The following is a 20,474-nucleotide window of genomic DNA, read 5'->3' as shown; positions in this document are numbered from 1 at the left end:
TTTTATTGTTAATTAATCTCTGGCGTCTCTTGAGTTATTGAAAGAAGTATTACTAGTACGTTCTGTGTCAAGTATAATCCCTGTAAGGAGTTCACAACAATCACAACAACTGTACTATTCAGTATCTCTTTGAGCCTACCCATCTCTGACATTCTCTGCCTAGATACACTGCCATTTATGTAAGCCATTAGTTATGTGCGTTATAATCCACTTAGAAAAAAAAAATTTCAAATAGTATCATCTTCTGATCTAAATACTTTTTTCTGCATCTAATTTAGAAAAGTCCAACTTAAAGTTGACAACTATTTATGGTTTTGTTTTTCAGTTACATAGCTTATTACCAGCAATATGCAGAATTTGATGCCTTTATAACAAGTCCAGACACTTCCAATCCCTGGGTCTCAGACAGCACGGAATTCTGGGAGCAGGAGAAAACAATGTAATGTAACTCTTCTTGAGTCAAGTAGTCTCTACAGTGTAATTGTGGCCCCCGACATAGACAACATAGAATACTTTTATTAGACAAACTAGATTGAAATTTAACAAAAAAAATAGCTTTGAGCTGTTTGAATATTCTTAAGTTGGTAAAAATAGAAAAAAATGTGCTTTGAATTATTCCACTAATTCATAGTTAGGCCATATATCTAGTAGTTCATAAGCTGGTAGAGATTCTATTTTTGTTGTTTTTATGGACCATCACCACAACTTTATGTTATTTTCGACTTTTGTGTAAATAGCATAAACATTATCTAAATATGTCTTATAAATAGAAGTCTGTGATGCCAATAATTTCTTATATTTTGTCCAATGCATCTTAGGAATCCTAGAGAAATCCCCCAACGCCGTGTGAAAAGATGGGCTTTCAGTATCGAGGAACTACTTTATGACCCTGCGGGCAGAGAACAGTTTAGCAAATTCCTAGACAAAGAATTTAGCGGAGAAAACTTGAAGTAATGCAAACGTTGACTAACATAATAACTAGCATCATTTTGTTCTTGTTTAGAGAACAAGAGTACTGAATTTCTGTTTTGAAATCTTTACAGTGTAAAATTATTATTTCTTCACTATTTATGATTTAGGCACATTCGTATATAAACATAAAATTCAACCATTTGATCTGAAAACATTTTTTTTTTAAATAAATTTTAATTTCATTAACAATATAGCTAATATTTATTGTTACTTATAGTCTTTACAAGGACGTAATCATCTTCTTTTTTGAAGTAACGTCTGTATTATATAAGATAAGATAAGATATTAACTTTTGACTTTATGAAGATTGAACTCATTATGTTCCATGGTTTCTCTGTTATCCAAGATTTGCTAAAAGCTTTAGGAGTAAACTATTTATCTTTTCTCAGGTTTTGGTTGGCGTGTCAGGAACTTCGAGGTCTAGCAATGAGAGAAGTCAACAAAAAAGTCCATGAAATATTTAGGTACATCTAATATTTTGTTTCTGAAATGTGAATATATGAATGTGTTAGTTGTAAGTACTCTGTCTCAATTGAACAGATCATTATTTCCATGTTTTTTCTCATTCAGTGAGTTCTTAGCTCCAGGGGCCCATAATCCAGTGAATGTGGATTGTCATATTATGGAATTGGTTCGGAGGCGAATGGAAAATAATCCGACCCGATTTGTATTTGATGAAGCCCAGGTAAGAAAAAGAAGCTAAATAATTAGTCCATGAGTTTATATGTGATCTTATCTTATGTATCTCTTACTTAGGAGAGTTCTGTAGACAGTGTTGTACTAATCAAATCTTCAAATACAAAAACAGAATCTAATAAAATACTCAGAAAGACACAAAGATAAAGGCACATTCCTCGTCCCATATGCTAGGACAAATTCGTACAAATACTCCTTCTTCCCTAGTGCTATTAGAGCATGGAATGCGTTGCCTGAGCTAGCCAGGAAAACCAGTGACTTGGCAGAATTTAATTCATTGGTTAATATGCATGACTGAATGCATGACGCGTAGGACGTAATCATCCTCTTTTTTGAAGTAACGTCTGTATCATATAAGATAAGATAGTTTGTATTTGAAGACAAGGTTTAAAGTTGACAAGATATTAAAGAACACAAACTATGTGTCAAAATGTAGGAAGTACTGAATGTGATCAGAGGCTCTCACTAGTTAGTCTGTCTATCCAAATTTGAAGTTTCATTAATAGTATTTTTAACTTTTCACTTTCTTTTATGAACTTCAAATTACTATCATAGTTTAACTTAAACAAAATCTGAGACTATATCTCATAGTTCAACGTAAGTTATGGTTTGATTGAACCAGCTCTCATAGTTCAACTTGACCTAAAATTTAGTCTTATACATTTGACTTTGATTTTTTTTCCTGTATAATTCTTGACATGGCCTGATATCTAGATATGTAGCTCAGTAAGAAAGGTCTGTGACATATGTTGAACACATTTTTGTATATATCACATGCTTCACTATGCATAGTATACCTACATAGATTAGGTCAAGGTTGACATAGATTGAGACTTAGATCCTCCTGCGCCATTCAGCTCAGGCAGCAAGATTCATAAGGATCTGTCTCTGGCAATGTCTAACACACTGACATATATATATATATTTGATTTATTCTTTTACACAATCATATTATTATTATAGCTTTTATATAGCGCTACTTTCATGCTTATAGCATGCTCAGAGCGCTTTTGGTCTAATCTCATTTGTGGACCGGTGGGGGGGAGGGGGTATCTAGGAGTTGGTTTTCCGTGCTGCCTTTAGGCGCTCAGTAAACACAACTCTGCCCGAGTCGGGTGTCGAACCTCGAGCCCCCTTCTAGGTAGCCAAGTCAAGCCAAGTTCAAGCGCACTTGGCCTCTCGACCACGCTTTACTGAGTTTGATACACTGACCAACTTGAGACTATACATCACTGGATATTGTCCAGTCATATCTTTTACTGAGTTTGATACTCTGACCAACTTGGGACTATACATCACTGGATATTATAGTCACATACATCACTTGATATCATAGTCATATACATTGCTATGTTTGCTTTCCTGGCATACACTGAATTAAACCTGACCGTTGACTAGGGCAGAAACATACTTAGGGTTACTAAATTCAGATCTGATGTATAAACAGCATGGACCTACGAGGGCTGAGAACTAACCTGGTGCTCTATCTAGTGTTCCTTTATTTTTGTTCTCTTCCAGGACCATATATTCAAATTGATGAAAAGTGATAGCTACACACGTTACTTGCGGTCTGACCAGTACAAAGAATTTCTGTGCGGCACCAGAAAGAAAGTGAGGCTCCTCCCTGTCATACAATCTGACTGGGCTGCTTCCATTTTTAAACACTAACCATGTTTCATCATTGATACTTTCACTTCATCTTTTCAATATCTATGTTTTTTTTTTGTTAACATTCTTGGTTTCTGTTGACACTTTTCTCCATATTTCCAGTCTTGCATTCAAATACCATTTCAGTAGCTAGCCAACTGTTCATTAGACCTTGACAAAACGTGCTAGGGATGGAAATTGTTTTTTTTTTTTTAATTTTCATTCTCATTTGATTTGAAAACTGAGAAGAAGGAATTTCTGAATCCATGTGTAAATATGTAAATAGAAAAAGCTGTAAAGATTGTTCACGTCAATGAATAGTTCAAGTCCTACCTGCTGGGAGTGTATATAGGTCTAGAGCCTGCTGGGAGTGTACATAGGTCTAGAGCCTGCTGGGAGTGTACATAGGTCTAGAGCCTGCTGGGAGTGTACATAGGTCTAGAGTCATGTGAGAAGTACATGATCCATGCAAACTGTTGTATAACCAATCGCACACCATGGCTCATATTATGTGGCTAAAATACTGGACTCAGTTTCAAATAGTTGGAAATGATTCATCTTTAATCTCTTTAAGACCAGCTCACTTTCAATGGGCAATTAAGTCCAAACATTTAGTGCTCAATGGGTTAAAATTAATTTCCAAAATTTTGTTATATTTTAGTTGAATTGTTTAAAAAAGGTTATGATTTCGTAGAGTCTTGTAATGTGATGATACTTGTACCATTGGATAGTATTCTTGTAGTCTAATGATACTTGTACCATTGGATAGTACTTTTGTAATCTGATGATACTTGTACCATTGGATAGTACTCTTGTAATCTGATGATACTTGTACCATTGGATAGTACTTTTGTAATCCGATGATACTTATACTGTTTAGTATTTTTGTAATGCAGTTTCCATCCCTTCAAATGTTATGAAATAGTCCTTGAATTGACTTGCATTCTCATTGAATTGAAGTCAATATTTTGTTGGCCTCAACTTTAAATGCCTAGAGTTTTGGAAAAACACTTAGACTTTGACCCCTGTCCATACTAGAGACCTTGTACTAACTGCTTCCTCAACCCATCCCTACTTTTTTTTTATACTCAAGCAATGCAAGTCAATTTCTCTGTGTGTGTGTGTTGTATGCAGTGCCTCCCCCCCACCCCTCAGTGGCTGCAATGTCTGTTTGGTTTTTCTGCTAGAAATCTTTTATTTTTTGTTTTGATTGTATTTTCTTGCGTGCACGTTGCTGTCCTTTGCAACCCATGCTCTGCAATTGTTTGTTGTGCTTCTTTAAAGCATGGAACCTGTATGTATACTTGTTGCATCATTTTATGTAGACCAATAGATATAGTGTTTCACACATTTAGAGAAAGTCTTTTTAAAACCTTGACCTCAGTAGTGCAGAATTGCACAAAACATTATATTAAAAAGATTTGCTTGTAGAACAAATTAGGTTTTTCTAATTTTTCAAATATCTCCACTATCATGCTTTTTGTGTTGTGACCATCACTACTTGCTGTGTAACAGTCCGTACAAACACTTAGCGTTGTTATGGAACTAGCTGAAAAAAACAACTTGATTTCCTTTAATTCAGAACAATTCTTTTAAGAGATGCCAGATTATACATATTATCATAGGGGAATCAAATAATAATCAAACTTCCATTTTTAAGTTCGACTCTAAATCTTTTTTGTGGATCGTCGAAGTTATTTTAGATTTTGTTTAAGAGTGCATTCAAATTCTTTTTGCACAGATATTTTTTGATATCTCAAACTTCAATAAAGTGTTAATTATGTTAGAAAGGCTCATTCCTTGTTCCATATGCTAGGACAAATTTGTACAAATGCTCCTTCTTCCCTAGTGCTATTAGAGCATGGATTGGGTTGCCTGAGTCAGCCAGGAAAACCAAAGACTTTGCAGAATTGATTAACATGCATGACTAGATTGATCTAGGAACAAGTGTAGGACGAAATCATCTTCTTTTTTGAAGTAACGTTGGTATTTCATAAGAAAAGAATTTTGTAAAAAATGTTCTTGTTTCCCTAAACAAGTCTCTTTCCAGGATGCACATTTTTTTTTTTTTCAAATTTCAAGCCATAAAGATTATTTGTTTTGCTTTTGAGTTCCATGCCATAATTTCAATCTGCTGTGATACACTTTGATTGTTTCAAGTTTCACACTGCTGGACTCTGCACACCAACACATGGACTTCCTTTCACATCCATTTTGTTTGTGATACTTCCCATTGATCCAAATGTTTGTAGGATTGTGTTCTTTTTCAACCACAAATTGAGCATGTTTAAGATTTGTCTGAGTATATCTGTGTAGAGACGGCAAAGTAATGTGGATCTGTGAGGTATATCTCTTAAACTAATTTTGTTTAATTTGCTAGAATTCGGGTAAGACCTTCTACAAAATGTCTTCTTTAATAACCATACATATAACAAATTATTTGGCTTATCACTATAGTTGTTTATTTTTTTTGTTAATGTATCAACACTGTGCTTGATAAATGTGTCCCGGACACTCCCGTAGTTACATCTCAGTGCAATCACATGCTTTTATTAAGATGCTCGAGGCTTGTATCTTTTCACAGGATTGTTTCAAGTAAACAAAAAAAAAAAAGTCCATATTTTTGCAGAAAAATATTGTACCAAAGAAGATATGTATAGACAAACCCATATTTGAATATATATAGAGAGAAACCCATATTTGAATATATATAGAGAGAAACCCATATTTGAATATATATAGAGAGAAACCCATATTTGAATATATATAGAGAGAAACCCATATTTGAATATATATAGAGAGAAACCCATATTTGAATATATATAGAGAGAAACCCATATTTGAATATATATAGAGAGAAACCCAAATTTGAGTATATTTTACTAGTTTAACTTCAAAAAGCAGGGGATATCCTTAGTTATATTGTTTCTAATCAGAGGTACTATCCATCTCCAGTTCACATTATACATCTATTCACTACTGTCCAATGAGGTTTATTAAAGACATGTGACTGAGCTGTTTGTTGTTCGCTGTTTGTTGTTCATTGTTTGTACAAATACATGAAGCTTTGCATCCTTTGAAATTACAGCTCCTTAAGGGTCTAATCTCTGCACATTAAACAATAACGTATTTCATTGTCACACAAATATATCTAGAAATCTATTGAATCAACAGCTGGACTGCTGTTGAGGATTAACATCAGTGTGACTCTTAAGATACCTGCATCACTTGTTAGCGCACCACTTTATCATCTCTTCATTTCATCCACTATTTCTCTGTAAAACATAAAACTTGTTTCAAAAGTCGAATTTCATCAATGCAAGTTTCAATTGTTTATAAATTTTGCTCTCTTTTTAGAACAGAAATGTATAGAACTCTTCAGACAGTATCTTAACTTGAATGTGTAGAGCCTCTGAGCCTACACACTAAGTAGAAGAACTAATTGGGTGCCAGTCGCATGCATGGTGCTTTACTTTTTTTTTTTCTTTGCTATTTAGCTCATGTTTTTATTTGTTGATGCTTTGTTATGATATAGTTTTGTACTATTTTTGTTTTCTTTGTTTTTATAGGTGCGGGCATCTTCTATTCCTCTGATCCTTTTCTTATTTCCAGCAGGTAGTTTAGAATGTAGTGCTTCTAAATGTTTAGTTAAGTGAAGGGCTACACAGTTGACAGAAATAATGATTCCCTTTTTCAATATATGCTACTGTATAGTCAGAGCCACTGAGCTTAACCTTAAGAACAACACAGGCCACAGTTGACATTAGAAATAATGATTCCTCCCTTTTCAATATCTGCTGCTGTATAGTCAAAGCCAATCAGCTTAACCATAAGAGCAATACAGGCCACAGTTGACATTAGAAATAATGATTCCTCCCTTTTTTTCAATATCTGCTGCTGTATAGTCAAAGCAAATCAGCTTAACCATAAGAGCAATACAGGCCACAGTTGACATTAGAAATAATGATTCCTCCCTTTTTTTCAATATCTGCTGCTGTATAGTCAAAGCCCCACATACAGGCCACACTGTTACAAAGGAAATAATCCTACAAAACCTGAACATGACTTAGAAGGAAATAACATGTATAGATCTAAAAAAAAAAAAAGTCTGTATGGTTTTACTGCCAGTAGAATCCAGGCTTAATGACATTAGTAGGTTGGTTACAATTATTTTGGGCTCATTACTAGCACCTTTTCTTTGGGATAACTGGCGAGAAGAAAGATACTACTATTACAACAAAAAAAAAAAAAAAAAAAAAAGCCTTTTTTAATAGCAGATTCATTTTTATAAATTAACAATTGGAAGTCTTTCGGACATCAGTTGTACAAATCTGCTTATAGAACTCCATCTTTGTAATTTCATGCAATGCAACTGTTAGTTCGCAGATGTAAATACAATGTGTAGATAGAGGTCAACGACACACCCACACACACACATAAACTCATACGTCAAGGTCCCCATGTTCTTCAGGTCATATCTGTGATACTTTTGTTACCACTGTCAACCGTAGACTGCTGCTTGCTTTTTTAGAAAAGAATGTCCGTTCCTGTGTCTTATAATCTGTTGTACCTGGTGAATGTGCATTCTGTCCTAGTTGGGCCTTGCCAGTGCATGTCTACTAGTACAATTCAAATGTTCTTTCATGTGGGTGAACAAATTTACCTTTTTTTTCCCCCCTTATGAATATACGCAATTTGGAAATAATTATACCTATATATATATATATATTGATATGTAAATGTTTATGTTGAAATGTTTTTTTTTTAAACTGTTCTCTAATCAATGATATTGACCATCACCTGTAGTTTAAACCAAAACTTAGTACTGAAAGCCTACATAGATTTACATTATATTAATTTTAACAATTTGTCATAGAAAATAGTGATGAAGCCCATTACAAAACATTAATTTCATTTGCAGAACCCCTATTCATTGTATAGATATAATTTGACATTTAAATTAGCTTACCTAAATATAGGATTAACTAGATTTAAAAATATTCAATTAAAAATTAACTTAGACGTGTAGAAATATGTGGAAAAAAAAATTGTAAGAATTTTAAAGGCAGTTTCTTATGCCATATTCTAGGACAGATTCATATAGGTGCTCTTTTGTTCCTAATTTCATTAAAGCATAGTTGCCTTACACGGCCAGGAATATCTTATTAAACATGCACATATAGGTAAACACATAAGGGACATTTCTTTGGTTTGTACAAACATCCATAATTTATAAAATATTTAGTTTACAAGGCTTCCAATTGACCTTTTCACCTCCATTGTTCCACACTGAATTGTCTAGGAGTTTCCTGTCGGTGTAAACCAATCTTGCATGTCTGCATCTTGCTTGTGTTGTTAGACTCACATCTGCTCCATTCATTGCCCTTGACCTCAAGTATGTTTTAGCCAGAGGTCAAGGATTTAGGTCAAGTGTAATGACCTTCATGCTATTATTTCTAATACACTTTTTTTTTCTTTTTTAGACCAATGACTCAGTCACTTATCAATTCTAGTAAGATACGTCTTCCAGGTGTCAAAATCAACATTTTACATATCAGACTTTTTTTTTTCTCCCTAAACTTGAATTCTAAATGAGATTGTTACTTTCAAATGCTATTTACTTATTGTAGCAACACTTGACCTAGATGCCACAGTTTTGTACACATGATAGTGTTCTGAGACTCAACACGTTTCTCACCATTTTGTTTGATTTTTTTATTTGCTTTATTTGTTTTTGTTATTTTTTTATTTTTTGTTAATGATTTTTGTTTTGTCATTTGATACTTGATAAGGATGGCATCTGTCCCCCCGCCCCACGAAATTGTCCCAAGTTGTTCTGGCTGAGGGCACTTTGACTTGTACAAATATTCTCTAGTGCTGTATGTATATGTCAGTGACACTGATAGATGGTTATTATCATAATGTTGAATATTGAGGACTTTGAAATAAAAAAAACATTTTTGAAAGTTGAGCTTTCTTGAGTTCTGACAATTGTGACATTTTCTTCTCAACATATATAGGGGTCAGGAAAATACCCATTTCCTTGGGAGCTCTTATAGAAGTCTTCATAGTAAACCATTTGTAATATCTCCACCAATTTGATCAATAACAAGATGACAAAGAGAACAATATATTGTAATGCACTGTCTTTCACCTCACAATCACATCGCTAACTGCACCACATCTAATCAGTCGCACAGTTCTTAACCCTTTTTTGGACTAAAACCGCTAGACACCTAAATTTCTGCTTTAATTGTGAAGAAAAAAAATGTCTGACTATATCACTAATACAAGGTTAGTAAAAGAAAAATATTCAAAAACTCAAAAGTTTTATCTTATTCAAAAATCAACTGCTACATCTGTGTTGCCCACAATTAAAAATGGTTTTATCGATCGAGACAAGAACTTTTTTTTTTGTATCGCTATTACCTCTTCAAAGTTTTATGCTCAGGCTTTGTTGTCATTTGTTTCAAACGTGTTTGGTTTTTTTTTTAAGCTTTTTTTAGCTGCTGCCTAAATTAGCTGCTGCCTAAACATGTAATCTCTTCAATGAATGTCTACCAAATACCACTTTCTAGTCTGATGTGCAATGATATATCCTATTCTAAATGTGTATGGACCGTGTGGAATTTATATACTTTGCTATGCACCTTATTAAATCAAAACCCGATGAAGAATACAGAACACTTTACGTACATTTGTTTCATAGATCTTTTTAATGTTTAGTATCAGTCCTAAGTTTATAGATTTGAAAGAAAAGTTACAAAGATCCTTTGATCTTTTTTTTTTTAGTTAATTTTTTTTTAAAGTCTTAAATTTGAACAGCTCTCTTGAAACTATTCTCATGTTTAACCACTCTTTCTAATCTTTATAATGTATACATGTGAATATATTTTTTTTTACTATCAGGTGGACTTTTATTTATAATTGTATCTTTAGTATTTTTTTTATAACGTTAGTTGTTTTTTTTTTATTCTTTCCAAATATAAGTTGTTGTTTTTTTTCTATACATTGATCACCCACATAAAGAACATTTGAATGTTCAAGTCTGTGTGGAAGCTAGATGAGCAAAACTTTTTTTTTTATATAGATCATGAAGTAGTTAAAGTAACTCAGAAGTAGTTTGAACTGGACAATACCGGAGCATGCTCAATACATTTGCTGTATCAGACTGGCATGATGAAAACATAGCATAGCATGGTCCCGTGTAGTGTCAGCAGAAGTTGATTAAATGCCTAAAAAGAAAACATGTAAACTTAAAATTAAAGAAAAAAAAACCCCAGAAACTCAAATGTGTCACATTACCTTGATGAACACATATGTGAATGCCAACTCTTATGACATAAATTAGAAAGCAAAAAAACTGTTGGGATGAAGAAAATAAATGGTTTCTCCCTAGAGACAAGTTATTTGTCCAAGAACATGTGTACATTATAAATGATCTGATAGGAATACTTCCTGGATTAAGAGAAAGATAGTTTTAAGAATTGTTTTGTTTCTAACAGAAACCTTTTGCATCTTGTCTCTTTATTTTCTCTCTCTCAAAATTTGCAGAGCAAAAAACGGCTGGAAATTAGAAAAGTCTAATAGGAATTAAGGGGCCCGCATTTATGTAGCTGTATAGAAATGTGGTTGGTACTGATATTATCATTTCCCCTCCAAACTCTTCCCTTTGTCTGCGGTGAAGACTTCTGGATACCTAATGTGGAAGAAACTGCAGCAAGCCAGGAACATCCCTCACTGAAGACAGGAAGTCACCTTACCAAGCGGCTGTGATATCGTCAACCATATCTACATTTTATGTCCATCTTTTTTTTTTTTGTCTTGTTTTATACACCTAGATCTAGATTTTTTTAAAAATAAGTTTTGTGCAGTGGGCAATTACATTGTAGACCAGACTTTGCAGACAGTGAACTGATGGCTTTGTAACAAGTCATTCTAAAAAGAGTCATTATTGAAGTTGTTTTCTAGAAAGCAGAATTAAGTTAATAAGTCACTTCTTCATGACTAACAAGTTTTGTTTTTATTTTATTGTTAACTTTCTCTTGATAACTGATGTCAACTAGGAAACATTTCACTATATTATTGATATGCTGAAACTATTGGTGGTGAAATGTTGTCAACGTTCATCATCTGTAGCTAGACTTTTTCTAACTTAAAGCCAAATGTGCAATATATGAATGTTATTTATAAAGACCATAGAAAAAATTCTTTTCTGAATGCACTGTCAATTATTTCAATGAACTTGAAAAATTAAAAGTAAAAAAAAAGGCCCTTGCCAGGGTGTGTCTGCTGCCCACTGAGAAGTAGCCTACATTTCCCTTGCCTTTTTTTTTTGTTGTGACATGCCAAAATTATTATTTTGAGTTTTGTAAGAATTGGCTTGCTTGTAGAATGGTTTGTCTTTGAATGCTGCCATATTTTGTTTTTCTAACTTATCTCATTAACATATTCAGCCATTTTTGTTGGTGCAAATGTTTTACTGTATGATCTTTGAAACACAACGACAGTCATCTGAGATCCTGTTGGGGCAACATGAACTAATGTTATTTATTTTCCATTGTCTGGCTTGTCTCAATCTAGTTCAGAATACTTTTCATTTGGGTGTCACTTTTATCATTTTTTTAAAAGTAATTATATATATACCGTATGTATATATACCCATTTTTTTTTTAAATTAACAAATTTAAGCTAGTAATGGTGTTAAAATATTGATAATAAGTCTGATAGCATCTTGTGATGTATGATAATTAGGAAGCGTCTTCGATTCTGATGGAAGAGTGCAATATTTCACATGACCAGTCGTGACCTGCATTATTTGTCACATCTAATGCAGACAAAGCCGTTGTCCGCTGTGTATCATGGCTTTACACAGAACTTTTTTCTAATAGACCTTGGATGTCAAGGCTCGTGCATCTGCAGTTGGCCAACCAATGTTTCTGTTCAAATCAATGGTGTCTAGTGCACATCGATGGTGTTTGTAGTTCTCATTGTTGGTCTAGTCCACTATTCTTATCAAAACTCAGTGACAACTTTTTTTACAATATGATATTTAGTTTTTATTTTGGTTCATGTTAAGTTTCTCTTGATTTGTCTACAAAATTCTCTGGTATTCATGTGAGCTGCATTTTTGTTCATGCAGTTCTAGATAAAAATTTGCATTAATCTATTTTAATGACTCAACAATTAGAGAAATTCCTTTTGCATGAAGTTCAAGGGAGCTAATAACTGATCTGAAAACTGCTGTCTGATTACATTCTGGCTGCTGGTGTGTCAATTTCACTCTCAAAATGTTCTTGAGAAAATGATTGAATTGAGATTGAATTACTGTTACATCAAACCTTTGTCCAAAAGCACAAATACATTGAATCTTTGTTTACTATTTGCCTGAATTGAATGACCCGCCATCATTTTATATTGTTACATTGATCACAACTATCTGTGTAGTGGACTACACACTTTACATAATGTGCTGCAATGACCTCATTTTTTTTTTTTTCATCATGGTGACCTTTTAAAAGTTTGTTTTTGTCCTGGAATACTACTGTCAGCTGAAGTACTTAGCGGATGCCACAGCTGCTGGCCATGAGGGGAGGCATTGATCATCTAGAAATGTTTCTTTTACTTGACAAATTTTGAACTAAGTCAGCTTTTGATTTAACACATCAATTGTATGTATGTATGTCTGTCTGAGTGCAGTGACTTTTGTAATCACTTTGAAATCTCTTGGTGATATTAGCATAATCCGGCCATGGTGACTTAACATTATAATACAAACTTTTCCAATTTACTTTAAAAAAAAAAAAAAAGGTCAATCCCATATTTGTCAAAAAGAATGCAATAAGTGATCTGTATGTGTGTGTGTGTGAGTCAATGGGTCTCTCAAGTGGTATTGACTGATCTGTGGCTTCAGTGTTTTGTCTACATTATGTATCCATTGGACTGTTTCTAATATGTAAATCATAGTTTAACAAAGATGTCATTATCTCTACACCAAGGAAACGGAAGAGTTTGTCTGTAGCACCACCATGTTGCCAGTCTAGTTTGTGAATGTGGCCAAAGTGAGTGAGTGACTGACTGCCAGAATGGAGTTTGGCCTTACATCATTCTTTGATTTTTTTTTTTTAAATTGTAAATACAATTAGATGTCAACCAAAACCAATAAATGAAATTGTACTTCATTTTTTTTTTCTTTTAAATTAACAGGTTTTTTTGTTTTGTTTTTTTTTAAAAAAAGGTTTTTGTGATATTTTCGTGGAAGAGATTTGTTAAAATGTCAGTCTTAGTAGACATTGTATGCATCAAGATCTAGTGAGTAGTCCTTGTACAGCATTGATAGTTTTAAGAACTGGTCGTGATAGAATATTGATAGTCCTAAAACTGGTCCTGTGATATCGAACATTGATAGTCCTAAGAACTGGTCGAGATAGAATATTGATAGTCCTAAGAACTGGTCCTGATAAAACATTACTATTCCTACGAACTAGTCCAAGAATGACTAATAGTGTAGACCTTCATTTTCATTTTAAATAGTAAATTACAATACAAATAGAAGTCAAAATTTTTAAAAAGTTTGAAATGCTACAGAAATAAACAAGAAGCCTACTTGGATCTTTGTTATAACTTTATTCAAATTTTTACATTTACAAAGACATAAAAAAAGAAACAACTAAAGACAACATGTCTGTAAGGTCATAGTTTATTGATACATTTTTTATATAGCAGTTATTAACATTAGAATGCTAAAAGTTTTTAAAAATATTCACATAATTTGTTTTATAGTTACATTCTATGTCGAAAAAAAAAAAAAAAAAAAGATTACAATTGTGAATGAGCACATACATAACCCTCAAATAAAAACAAAAATGCTAAAGGCCATATTGTAATACATTTCTTAAATAATTTCATTAAGACATTATCATTTCATCTTATCACTGAAATAAAAAAAAAAAAAGTCCAAAGCTGACAAGTCAGTGTTAAAGATTGGAATGAATCAACTACAGACACTCCACGTTAGTGCTATGAAATGTAAGCCCCACACGCTCTACACCAGCCCACAATGTATTCTGCCATCCCAAATTTTATCAAATTTCTTTTTCATTTGCTTAGCAATAAATAGTGAAAGAAATTTGATAAAGAAAAAACAATAAGAGTGAAATATAAAATAGTCAAAAGAACAGACAACTCAGTCAGCAGAAGTGGGCTGCAGTAGCCAGTGAATAACATTTGGTCAGTGGTGTGACTATATCATGTTTAACAAGCTAGCACTCACCCAGACAACATAACCTTTACATGAACCCATCAGCGCACACACACATACACAGCATTCATAACTTGATACAAAACAGAGGCAAATGATAAACAAGATAAGTGTCAAGGTGCAGGGAGGAGCCGCTAATGCCAAGTGTTCAGCTTGAACAGCAAACCAAGGTTTAACGTTTGGTTTGTCGGTTCTCTTATGGACAGACAAGCAGATAAATGGTTAACAGTCAATACTCCCTCTCTATCTCTCTCTAATAAATAAAGTTAAGGAAATGTTTAGCTAGTGGCTGGCCGAAGCAGTTTATCTAAGACACGGACACCTTTCTCCTCGTACTCTGAACGCAACAACCAAAACTCATCCTTGTCCTTCATGATGTCGGCTAAAACTGAACCTCCCATGAACACCATGTGCTTCCTGCGAGGTGGATCTTCAATTCGAATTTTAAATTTCTGAAAAAAAAAAAAAGATTTATTTCAATTGAAATCCTGAAAAATGTTGGTTCTCTAAACAACACACTTGCTCTATCAATGATCCAGAATGAGCTCATGGTTTTAATATAACTAGAGGTTATAATTAGAACTTACAATCTAAAAGTTTTTCATGGAAAGTTTGTAGAGACAAAGACAGTCCCTCACAAATTTAGCCATTACCTTATAATGTAGTGAAAGATATATAGATATCAAATGGTTTAAAGACTGATTTGGAATAAAAACCTGAAGAAATCCCAGATATTTAGAAATATATCAAGTCCTGAAAGACTAGAGGATGCGATGAATCAACATTTTTCTTGCTCTTTTTTTTACTTAAGTAACTTTCATATAATTTCCCACAACATGAATCACATATGTTAGTAAAAGGCAAGAATAGACATAATGCTGGAATTTACCAAATTGAGTCACTGCTTATTGATTGATGTGATGCACTACAACAAATATTCTTAAACTTTCAATGTTGCAAAACTTAGACCAAAGGTCTTCTCCCTCCTTTATTAGTTCAGGATAGTGAGTGAATTATATCCAAATAACTGATTTACAATTAAACAATTTCTTTAGGAATAACTTACAGACAAGGCAGTGGTGTCCCCTTTCAAAACTCTCTCTAAATAAAGCTGCTTGATCTCCCTCTCTAGTCGACTGGGTAAGCCTGGGTACATTGTAGAACCCCCAGACAACACAATATGTTTATAGAAGTCTGCTCTCAGGTCCATATCAGCTGCCTGGATAGTGTTGAAAAGAAGCTCGGCCACTCCAGGACTGTCCACATTAATCAGATGAGGCTGGAAGAGTGCCTCTGGAGCCCCAAATCTTTCCCCTCCAACTTTGATGACACGACCATCTGGAAGCTGAGGAAAAACAAAAAGTTAATAATAAATAGGACGTACAAAGTTAAATGCTCTTTACCCGTCTACTTGCTTAGTATTTCAATATTTTAGTCTTTTAAAACTATCAGACCTAACAAGAAATTCTCTTGCACTATACTTGGCAAACTTATTCATAAATTCTTATATACCATCACAGGAGAATTGAACACAATTACTTGAGATACCCCTTTTTAGCAAAACTTAAATTGTGTCATGATTTAAAAATTGTTTCCCGATCTTGAAGATGCCAAAATGTTCTTGTGCATGTGATACTATGTTGATAGTTGCTTGGTTTAAAAATATATCTTAGTGTAAACCTTTCAATAACAGTAGACTGAACTTTCTAGGTGTTTTAGAAGTATTTCACACAAATCTGTTGATAGGGTTTAGAGCAATGAAATTGACAAAACGGAACCTTAGGGTAAATGGTGATTTGAAATGAAAATATTTAAGACTTGGACATTACACTGAGAGTTATGCAGCACTCAAAATACTTCACTATTGCAACACTTACAGTGTAGGGTTCGACTAAAACTGTTGTATCATTTGCCAACTTCTGCTCCAACTCAATGTCGTATGCTACGTAACACAGCTTCTCCTTCATCATTCGCACGGTTTCAAAGTCGGCAGAATGGTTGAAGGCATAACCTCTCAGCAATAATAACTAGCAATGACAAGAAAAAGTGACATTGTTAACTTCAACATTGTGTCACAGAGACACCATAAGTATCTTACCAATTATATCACATAATAATGTCATTATTCACATAATTTACCTTAATGAGGTATCTGGTGATGTCACGTCCAGCTATATCCAGCCTACGTGTTAAGTGTGGAAGTGAGAAGCCATCATAGACTGGACAAAAGTGGGTCACACCATCACCAGAGTCCACCACCACACCTGTGACTAGACCTGTGTGAAGTAAATACTTGAATTAAAATAATTAGATTTTTAGACCTTAACACTTTGTTCAGAAGCCTTAGACTGAATACAATTTAATCCAATTTAAACCTGCACAGATATCTTATATTATAAAACAACAAGGGGAGGTACTGGATCAAATAACTAGACATGAGAGTTACCTTGAGCGTACAGGGTCAGTACAGCTTGTATGGCAATGTGAACACTGTGAAAGCCATACTTCTCAAACATGAGCTGAAAGCAAACAAAGTTCAGATATATTTCTGAGTCCATTTTAAGTCTCCCCTGATACTAAAATCTCTACTTAAACGGACTGATGAATATAAAAAAAAAAAAAATTAACTCAAATATAAACCACTCCAGTCTATAGTTCCATTCGACTATCACAGCTAAACTAAGTGATCACATTCTATGACCTTACTTGTATCATCTTTTCCCTATTTTTGATTGGGTTCATGGGAGGCTCCGTGAGAAGTATGCGAGTATTCCTGGTGTCCAGCTTCATTTTATCTTTACCAAAAGTATGGTCGTACAGGTGGGTCATGTCCTCCCAATTCCGGACAATGCCATTTTCCATTGGGTAGTTCACCTCCAGCATAGAGCGCAGCTCACTGGCTTCCTCTCCGACCATCAAGTCCTACAGGAGACATAATGCATAGCATCAAGGCAAAGTCATTGGACATAAAAGATTAAACAAAGCTAAGTGTTTTAACACAACTGCTCTAAGTTGTTTTTATTTTATCATCTTAATAGGAGGAGTAGTGCCAAAGCTATGTGTTTTAACACAACTGCTCTAAGTTGTTATTATCATAATATGAGTAGTAGTGCCAAAGCTATGTGTTGAAGTTTTCTCAAGAGGTGAAAAATAATATTCAATGGGGACTGGTTTATTAAGTACACAAAACTACACTTTGGTTAAGAATGGCTGACAGGTCATCAGAAACAAAACCAAAAAAAAACTGTAATCACCACTTTTTTTTTTTCTTATCAGGCTAATTTGAATTCTTCAATTATTCTAAAGCAATGTTTCCCATAACCAAGGCCTGAATAGGTGTTCCACAAACTACTGGAATAGTTAATAAGTAGGCCACCACCTGCATTAATCTCTCTAAATAAAAAAAAACAAACAAGCAAAGTGTTCGACTAAATACTCAGAATGTGCAAAGTGTTCCGTAAAAGAATAAGTTTGGAAAACACTGTTCAAAAGCAATGATGCCCAAACTACGGTCTGTGGACCAAATCCAGCCCCAGAAGTGCACATAATGAAGAAGGAAAGAATCAGTTCCAAAATAAAACAAAGAAAAACTGGAAAAAAAATTTTATGTAATGTGACCTATGGCCTATGACCAATACAATTACAAACTGCAGAATTAAACTATCTGCCAGTGTGAGTGTGTTTACAATACAGGGAAGAAAATCCACAAAACACAAAATGTTTCTTAAATTGAGAAATTCATACTTAAGCAAGATAATTTTTTGAATGAGTCCCAGGTACCCAGGTCCAAACATGTTTCAGTGAATACTAAGATGAAAATGTAATGAAACAAAACAGTTCTCACCTTGACTTCAATGTCTCCGACTTTGGTGGTAGATCTGATAATAGGTCTCCCAACCAGTGAGGGGAAAATGTGGGCAGGAAAGTTTGAACCAGCATAGCCACATTTGACAAACTAGAGATACAAAAAAGTGTTAGTAAAGCATGTGATTATTTGTCTACAACAGATCATACAATGTAATATTTGTACATTTATTATCTAGGCAATAACAATTTGGTATAAGGATATCACATAAGAAAGAGTGAAGTTCCCCTTTCAGACCTTGTGGTCTTTAGGGCAGATGATGTAAAGGTCATCTGTTACTGTGGCCTACGGTTAATGAGGAGATACAAACAATCATTCAGTATTAAATTATCTTTTTTTTCTCAAATTATTAAAAAGTCATGTTTCATGTTTAAGTTGGACTTTGTGCCAGGGCCTATCATAGCCATAAAGCATTGGCTTGTTTTTAAGGATCTAAATTGAAAAGTCTTTCGATGTATCTTTAATAAGAGCAAAGATTCTTCCAGGTATTTAAGAGTCTGGGGGGCTGTGTAAAAATGGATAATATATATATATATATTATTATATAATATATATATATAAATTTATATTGATATTTTTTTCCTTGGCACAGTCTGCAAAAGAGCTCACAGCTCAGCAGCAATAAAGCTGGCTAGAAGAAGAAGTTCAGAAGAATATTGATATTATGTTTATTTGAAAAGCAAATTCGCCTTGGAGTGATTCAGTAGATTCACCCATATTTTTGACCCATTATTGATTTTTTTACTGTTTCAATCCTAAACATCTCTGGTAAAAATAAAACATGTACTGGAAAATAAGTGAAAAAATTATGTAAAGAAAGCTGCCTCCTCTTCTAAGCGAAACACTGCTATTGGTCATGTTAAATGGGTTACATACGATCGCAACTTCAACTAAGTTTATTCATCATGAGCCTTACGCACTCTGCTAATCATATTTATAACTTGACCTAATTTCCGCACTTAGCTGACAGGCAACTAAGTCGCACAAATTTCACCTGATGTGTTTTTATTTTTATATAAATGAATCAATTTGTTGGTGCAATTTTTTTTTTCATGCTCTTTAACAATGTAGCAGTAGATTTAACTAGTGACTATATAGCATTGTCATTTATAAAGTATCATGTACTGCCTTCTATTATAAACTAGTCTGTATCAATTAAAGATAATATCTATGACTAGAATGTTACTAGAGTTAGAGTAATCTCTATTTGCAGAATCTACATCTAGTACATGTACATAATTATTGTTACTTGTAAAAAAAAAAAAAATAGTGTTGTATTCTTGTCAGTATGTTATCTCTCACTAAATTTAAAATTTAATCTGTCTGTAATACTAGATGTAGATCTAGTCATAGTAGTATCAAAAAAACTTTTAAGAAGTAGATTATAGATTTAACAGTCATTATCATTCATTCAATCATTGAGTATGACTCGTATGATTTAATAATCTAAAAATATGCTAAGTCTAGCTAGGGCTAGGCTAGAGTAGACTATTAACAATTGAAGACTATTCACTATATTTTTAGTCTAGATTAGATTATTATAATTATTCTAGATTCTATATTATGAATATTGGAATTAATTAACTTCCTTAACTCAGAATAATGATCACTCAGTCTCAGAGAGAGACTGGTTTCAGGTTTGTTATTATTTTACTAATTTTAGAGTACAAGCTTCCGGGTTTACAATAGATTATAGAGAGAACAATAGCAAGGTAATTGTACATTTAAATTAACTCACCCCAGTTCCATTGTCACATACAATAACCTTCCTTCCCTGTGAGTCCATAATTACACTAAAATAATCCTTTAAGTTTCATCAATTTATTGTATTTTAATAAATGTTATGGGCGTGCTAATGGGCCAGTAGACATTTGACACAGGAATATGCCAGGATTATTTCCGGCTTTCTTTTTTTGGTATTTTCATCATTTAAGTTAAATTAAGAAATTGGTAACCGGCAATCATATTTTTAAAATATATATTATATTACATATAAAATAATATTCGTCTGTAAATAAATAGAGTCTACCAAGC

At 33.5% G+C, this 20,474-nt stretch overlaps 2 protein-coding genes across 4 annotated transcripts in view; one reads left to right on the top strand and one right to left on the bottom strand.

The window, feature by feature from the left end:
- LOC106069274 (regulator of G-protein signaling 7-like) overlaps nucleotides 1-14,152 on the top strand; it is a 77,563-nt gene extending 63,411 nt beyond the window's left edge. The window contains exons 12-17 of one of the 3 annotated variants that reach the window (XM_056022832.1): nucleotides 326-439; nucleotides 819-950; nucleotides 1,362-1,436; nucleotides 1,543-1,657; nucleotides 3,187-3,279; nucleotides 11,003-14,152. In XM_056022832.1, coding sequence (XP_055878807.1) covers nucleotides 326-439; nucleotides 819-950; nucleotides 1,362-1,436; nucleotides 1,543-1,657; nucleotides 3,187-3,279; nucleotides 11,003-11,059 — 586 coding nt within the window. In that variant the 3' untranslated portion in view covers nucleotides 11,060-14,152. Of the gene's footprint in view, nucleotides 1-325; nucleotides 440-818; nucleotides 951-1,361; nucleotides 1,437-1,542; nucleotides 1,658-3,186; nucleotides 3,280-6,884 lie in introns of all 3 variants that reach the window. The other 2 variants (XM_056022833.1, XM_056022831.1) reach the window with 2 other exon arrangements.
- LOC106069273 (actin-related protein 2-A) lies at nucleotides 13,999-20,342 on the bottom strand. Its single transcript, XM_013228891.2, has 8 exons — nucleotides 20,179-20,342; nucleotides 18,420-18,530; nucleotides 17,282-17,497; nucleotides 17,022-17,094; nucleotides 16,715-16,851; nucleotides 16,453-16,602; nucleotides 15,642-15,920; nucleotides 13,999-15,027 (listed from the first exon to the last, which is right to left on the bottom strand). The coding sequence occupies exons 1-8, from the start codon at nucleotides 20,224-20,226 to the stop codon at nucleotides 14,854-14,856; spliced, it is 1,188 nt and encodes a 395-aa protein (XP_013084345.1). The 5' UTR covers nucleotides 20,227-20,342; the 3' UTR covers nucleotides 13,999-14,853.
- Nucleotides 20,343-20,474: the final 132 nt, after the last annotated feature.

Source organism: Biomphalaria glabrata, chromosome 3 (genome assembly GCF_947242115.1).
Source record: "Biomphalaria glabrata chromosome 3, xgBioGlab47.1, whole genome shotgun sequence".
NCBI classification, from domain to species: domain Eukaryota; kingdom Metazoa; phylum Mollusca; class Gastropoda; family Planorbidae; genus Biomphalaria; species Biomphalaria glabrata.
The sequence above is the reverse complement of the archived record's forward strand: the minus strand, read 5'-3'. Positions and strand labels throughout refer to the sequence as shown.